We start from the raw sequence: 6,445 nt of genomic DNA on the forward strand, positions 1-6,445 counted from the left end.
ATAAGACTAAGTTTAATTTTTAATATTTAAATTGTGTTTATTCACAAGGCATTAAATGTATTCTCTTATTCACAATAAAATATAACAATTATAATACAAATTTAATGGAATGGAGGCATACTTATTTAATTGAGTAATGACAAAAGTTAGACTAATGCATATTATATTGTTCGAAATTTGATTAAATTTTTATTTTAAAGTGCTATGAATAAAACAAAATAAGAATAAAGAAAATAATCTAACCTTTTATAACTATTAATGGTTTTAAACGAAGAACAATTTTTGAAATATTTGCTGCTTGACAAGTTTCTACAACTTCAGTTACATCTTTATATGCTTCATCAGCTTCTTCTGCAGCAAGCTTTGGATCAGTAATTCTCAACTCAATTCCCATTTCTTTCATTCTGTTAATTACATCTTTTGAAGTTAAATTGTCCATTGCTTTTGTTCTACTCATTTTACGACCTGCTCCATGACAAGTTGAACCAAATGATTTTTTCATTCCTTCTTGAGTTCCAACTAACACATAAGAACAAGTTCCCATGCTTCCTCCAATAATTGCTGGTTGTCCAATTTCTTTATAGTCTTCTGAAATATCAGGGTGTTGAGGTGGAAAAGCACGAGTAGCACCTTTTCTGTGAATAATGCATTGAACTTTTTTATTATCTACATCATGTTCTTCTACCTTAGCAATGTTATGACAAACATCATAAACCAAATGCATATCCATTTTTTTTGGTTTCATTCTAAGAACTGTTTCAAAGGCTTGACGAATTCTATAAGTAATCATTCCCCTATTTGCAAATGCAAAATTAGCACAACAATTCATAGCACTGTAGTATTGTTGCCCTATTGGTGAATTAAATGGAACACCAGTTAATTGTTTATCGACTGGATTACAAATTCCGGATTTCATACATAAGTTAATGTAATCTTGACACACTTGATGTCCCAATCCTCTGCTTCCACAATGGACCATAATACAGACTTGCCCAATTTCAGTAATACCCATTGCTTTAGCTGCTTCCACATCCATAATTTCATCAACAACTTGAACTTCTAAATAATGATTTCCACTTCCTAATGTTCCTACCTGTTTATACCCTCGAGACTTAGCTGAGCTAGAAACTAATGATGGGTCTGCATTAGCAATTTTTCCATGTTCTTCACAATGATTTAAATCTTCTTCCCATGCATATCCATTTTCAACTAAAAACTCTAATCCTTCTTTCATAATAGAATCAAAGTCTTCAGGACTAAAGGCAATTTGTGCTTGTGTTCCAACTCCACTTGGAATTTGTTTAAATAATTCATCAGCCAAACGAGCTTTGTGTTGTTCTATATCTTCTCTTTGTAAATTAGTTCTTATTAATCTCACACCACAATTGATATCAAATCCAACTCCTCCTGGACAAATTACTGCTTCAGGGTCATCAAGCCTCATTGCTACTACTCCTCCAATAGAAAATCCATAACCACTATGTGCATCTGGCATAGCAAGTGAGCCAACTACTCCTGGAAGAGTGGCTGCATTAGCTGTTTGTCTTACACAAGAAGGGTAATTATTAGAAATGTCTTTAATCATTTCAAAAGTTAATAAATTTAATAAATCATCATTACAAAAGATTTTGGCATCTCCGTTCATTCCTTCTACAAAACCTTTTTTGATTTCTAGCACCATTGGTTTTCTTTCCAATTTTCCATCATAAACTTTAGGAATTTGGAAGCCATTAAAATCAATTGTCTCAACTTCTTGTTCAGGTTTTTCTTCTGTAGAAACAGTATTTTGCTGAGCCCTTTGTAATTTCTTTCCTTTATTCTTTCTTGAATATCTACTTTTAGCCATGTTGTATTAGTAAATAAATTGAGTTTAGTTTTTACGTTTTTAAATCTTCAATGAGGCTTTTTCTTTTGAGTCTTGTCATAAATTAATCTTTTAATTCTTAAAAAAATTAATTTTTTTTAACTTACCAAAAAACAAGACTCATAAACGAATTTTAAAAAAATGTTTATATTATTCAATAAAAATATTGTAATATAAAACAAAAAAAGTAAGGGTTAAAACAAAAAAAAAGAAAAATAAAAAATAATGAAAAAAAACTATTTTTGTCATGTCGAGAGATAGTGTTGAAAACAAAATGGAAGAATTTTTACGAGTATTACACTCTAATGCATTCACACTTCAACGAGGACCTGTAAAAGTACCATTACATTCTAATCCTAATACAGTTAATGAAAATCAAATGATTACATTACCAACAACATTAGAAGATTTTTCATTTAGTAATTCAAATAACAAAAATACCGATTCATGTAGAATAGAATTAAAAGATGGAATATTAACACAAATGGGACAAAGTATTTCTTTAAAAGACTGGGATGAGATTTTTAAAAGTGCTGATAATTCTGATTTTAGTACTATAACACCTGCTAGTGCTCAAAGACTATTAAAACTTTATTCGTTGTCTACAAACCGTCCATTTCCTATTAGTTATTTCACTTCACAATGGAAACATCCTCAAAGTCAATTAAGATATTTACAGTCATTTGCTTTTAATGGAGATTTATTACCTGATGTTATTGAGCCATTATGTTCATTATATGCTTTATCTAAGTCAAGTGTGATTGGAACATTATTTTGTATTCTACAAAGTAACCCTGCTGCATTTCCTTTATTAGCCTCAATTGATTCACCACCAACAATTATTGCATTAGGAAAATATTTTCATTATTTACTTTCTTCAAATAACTTCTTTCAAATAGAACAAATGTTACCATTATTTTCATCAGTCACATCAAAAGCATTATCAAATGAATTACAATCTTCACCAACAATGCAACATTCTTTAATTAAATATTTATCAACAACTAAATCACCTTTAGAAACTATTGACTCATTAAAAATACGTGGTATTGAAGGAGCAGTCATAGGACTAATGTTGGTTCAAGACGATGTTATATCAATTAAAGGATGGGCTTCAACATGTGGATGGGCTGAAGAGATTGTAAGGTATCATTCTGAAGAATTAAAGAAAGCAGGAATTAGAGAGGATATAATAAAACGAGCAGAAGATGTCTTTGGAGGAGAGCAAAGTGATTTTATTGCTGAAAAAGTATTAGAAGAATTTAAAAAAAATTATAAAAAAGTTGGAGGATTAAATGAAGTAATAAAAATGAAAGGAACAAAAGAATATGAGTATATTATGTATTCATTATTGACTATGTGTGATAAGTCATTTCAAAAAGAAGAAGATGCTATGTTTATAGGAAGTATTATTGGAGAAATTATTGATGACAGCCTTCTTCCAGTACCATTAGTAATGCATATGATGCGGTGTGTTATTAATGCTTTGAGAATACCAGGTAATCAATTTGAATTTGGGATTTCAGCACTAAAAAAATTTATAAGAAAATTAAGACAATGGAAACTGTATGGTAGATTAATTTTATCTAATAAAAGATTGCAAGAAAAACACCCAGAACTTGTCAATAATATTACAGCTCGTAGTGATCAAATTCCATATGTTTCAAATGAAGAAGTTATGAATAGAATAAATGAGATTAAGCCATTAAATAAAGAAGTGCAACAAATCATGTTTAGTATATTAACTCTTGCAAAAGAAGATTTAAAAATGGCATGTTCTCAATTCGTTGCTTTTTGTAGACCTAAGGCAATTACCTCTATTGCTGAAGTAATTGTTTATCCTTGTTTATCAAGACCAGAGCTTATTCCTATTTATCTTTCATTAATACAAGTTCATCATAAAACATTTCATTCTCAATTACAAAGTTTTATTACTCAAGAAGTTAATCGTGTAATAAAAAAATTATTGTCTCAACAACTTACTCCAGTTGATGCTGTAATATTACATCGATCAGGAACAGTTATTGGTAAAGTTACCTTAGCAAATAATTATCCAGTTTTAACAAGGGATCTTTATATAAGAGAGCTTTTAGAAGATTCATTAAGTCATACTTGGTGTTGTGATGTTCTTCTCTTTGTTATTAGATTGTTAAAAGAGGCAAAAGGAATTTTCAATAAACAAAATCCATGGATGTCTAAATTACTTTCAATTCTTCGAGCAGTTTATGAAGCTATGCCACCATCAACATCTATTCATGGAGACCTTCATAAATTATTAACACAATTTCCAACAAATAATCTTGTTGAATTAAAAGTAGAAGAGAAAAGAATTATAGCAACAACAGAAGTTGCTGGAGAGTTATTAGACCTTGAAACAGTAGTAAAAAGGGGTATTTCGCAAGTGTTATTAGAAAGCTATTATTCAAGAAAAATAAAAATTGATGAAAACATAAATATTTGTCCTTGGGTTATTACTCCAACATATAAAGAAGATCAATGGAAGTTAATATTTTCTGTTGTTAGTCAATGTATTGAAGAAGAATATCAAAGAACTAAAAACAAAGCTATAGAAAGTGTTGTTTCAATGATTAAAAATACTATCATTAGAGATACTAAAAGGTCTCCAAGAGAAATTTGTAAAAGGTGTATTTGTCAGTTTGTTCATTCAACAGGAAAAAAGATATTTATTATTAAAGCCCAACAATATATTCCAAAAAGGTATTATGAAGAAATGGAAAAATGGAGAAATGCTTTCGAAGAAAAGATGAATGAAAATGAATTACCAGAAGAAGTTCATGACATCTCATTATTTACAATTATTAAGTCAAATGAGTTATGGAAAAAATGGATTATACAACCTCAAATAGATCAAGTCATTAAAGAAATAACTGAGAGTTGTGTTAAAGAATCTATTAAAAGAGGTAATGAAGAAGTTGATAAAAGAGAAGTAATTGCTTTTGATGATAAAATTAATCAATATTTAACACAATCTCAATTACTTGCAAAATCTGTATTATTACCTTATCAACAAAGTATTTACGATGATATTGAAATAAAAAAAGATAAATATCAAGCGTGTCCAAATAAAAAAGAACATCCATTATTTAAAAGAATTGACATTACTAAGACAAGTACAAGTGAATTAAATCTCATCAGCAAGTCTCTTGATGCTGAATGGAGTTATAATCTTTATGTATATGTTGTATTAGAAGAATTAAATGATGAAAATCATAGCCTTGATATACCTTTGTTTATTGACCATATTTGTGGGTTAATAAAAGAAAGTGTTTCATTTATTAAATCCATTGATAGTGTATATGAAGGATTATATTGGATATTATTTAAAAATCAATCAAATGATTTTATTGAAAAACAAATTAAAAGTATTATTTATTCACTTCATTCTTTCTTTATTACTTCCTCGTCATCTGAACTAACAAAGAGATCATTTTATTCTTGTCATCATAAATTTTTATTGAATACTGAGCCATTACAAATCCCAACATTCTCCTTTTATTGGATTGAGTTTATTACTCCCTCATTTATTTTAAATAGAGTTGAGTATAATCAAAAAGAATTTACATTGTTATTAGTACAATTACTTAAATTTATCGTTGGATTAATTAGGAATGAAAAAGAAATTCCAAAATCAATACTGTTGTTATATTCTACTACTCTTCGTCTTTTTGCTATTCTTCGTCATGATTATTCAAATTATCTTGCTTCCTATTTTATTGACCTTATCCAATTTATCCCTTATAAATTCGGTCAATTACGTTCTATTATCTTAACATCAATTCCTTCAAAAATTCCATTTTCAATGAATATTGCATTTAATGAAAATGAAAGCGTTCGTGTTCAACCATTAATTCATTCCGAAATATATCTTCCACAACAAGCATTATTAGACATTTTTATTTCAAGTGGAGAGGAAAAATTTTTACCATTACTCCTTGATTCTATTCAACCCCAATACTATCTCCCATTATGTGTTTATCTAGCAATTCAACGAGAAGATAAAACTCATAGTGATGCTGTTTCTTTACTATTATATTATTTAGTATTCAATTTACCTATTGACAAAAGAAATGATTTACTAAATGCAATGGTTGATAATCTTAGGTATGCAAATTCACATACATTATATTACAGTGTCATCATCCAAATGCTCTTTTCTTCAGATGAAATAATTGCAGAACAAATAATTACAATTTTAATTCAAAGGATGTTAACGTCAAAACCATTACAGCTGGGTGTTGTAGTAACGTTTATGGAAATTATGAATGTAAAAAGATACGATTTACTAAATAAAAAATTCATGAAACAACACCAAAAAGTACTAAATATTATATTAAAACCAAATTGATATGCTTTCCATTATTCCTTAATTTTTAGCTTTTTAAATAAAGTTTATCAACTTTAGTTAGTCCTTTTCATAATTGTAACTAGATTATTAAATACATTATATGTCCTTCTTTATTTTTATTCATTGTCTAATTAACAACAATCACTTAGAAAAATCCAGTATTAAAAAGAAATAAAATAAAAGGTATAATATACAAACTACATCATTTACAATGC

The 6,445-nt window shown here is 28.3% G+C and overlaps 2 protein-coding genes across 2 annotated transcripts; one reads left to right on the forward strand and one right to left on the reverse strand.

Annotated features, from left to right (window-relative positions):
• Positions 1-238: 238 nt before the first annotated feature.
• On the reverse strand, positions 239-1,846 carry ENU1_139890 (RtcB domain containing protein; the record flags this gene model as incomplete). Its single annotated transcript, XM_008860288.1, has 1 exon — positions 239-1,846. One exon carries the CDS (start codon positions 1,844-1,846, stop codon positions 239-241), a length of 1,608 nt encoding a protein of 535 aa, XP_008858510.1.
• Positions 1,847-2,111: 265 nt separating this feature from the next.
• Positions 2,112-6,230, forward strand: ENU1_139900 (hypothetical protein; the record flags this gene model as incomplete). Its single annotated transcript, XM_008860289.1, has 1 exon — positions 2,112-6,230. The coding sequence occupies one exon, from the start codon at positions 2,112-2,114 to the stop codon at positions 6,228-6,230; it is 4,119 nt and encodes a 1,372-aa protein (XP_008858511.1).
• Between the last annotated feature and the right edge of the window lie 215 nt (positions 6,231-6,445).

The sequence above is a fragment of the Entamoeba nuttalli genome (assembly GCF_000257125.1).
Source record: "Entamoeba nuttalli P19 unplaced genomic scaffold asmbl_5823, whole genome shotgun sequence".
NCBI classification, from domain to species: Eukaryota; Evosea; order Mastigamoebida; family Endamoebidae; genus Entamoeba; species Entamoeba nuttalli.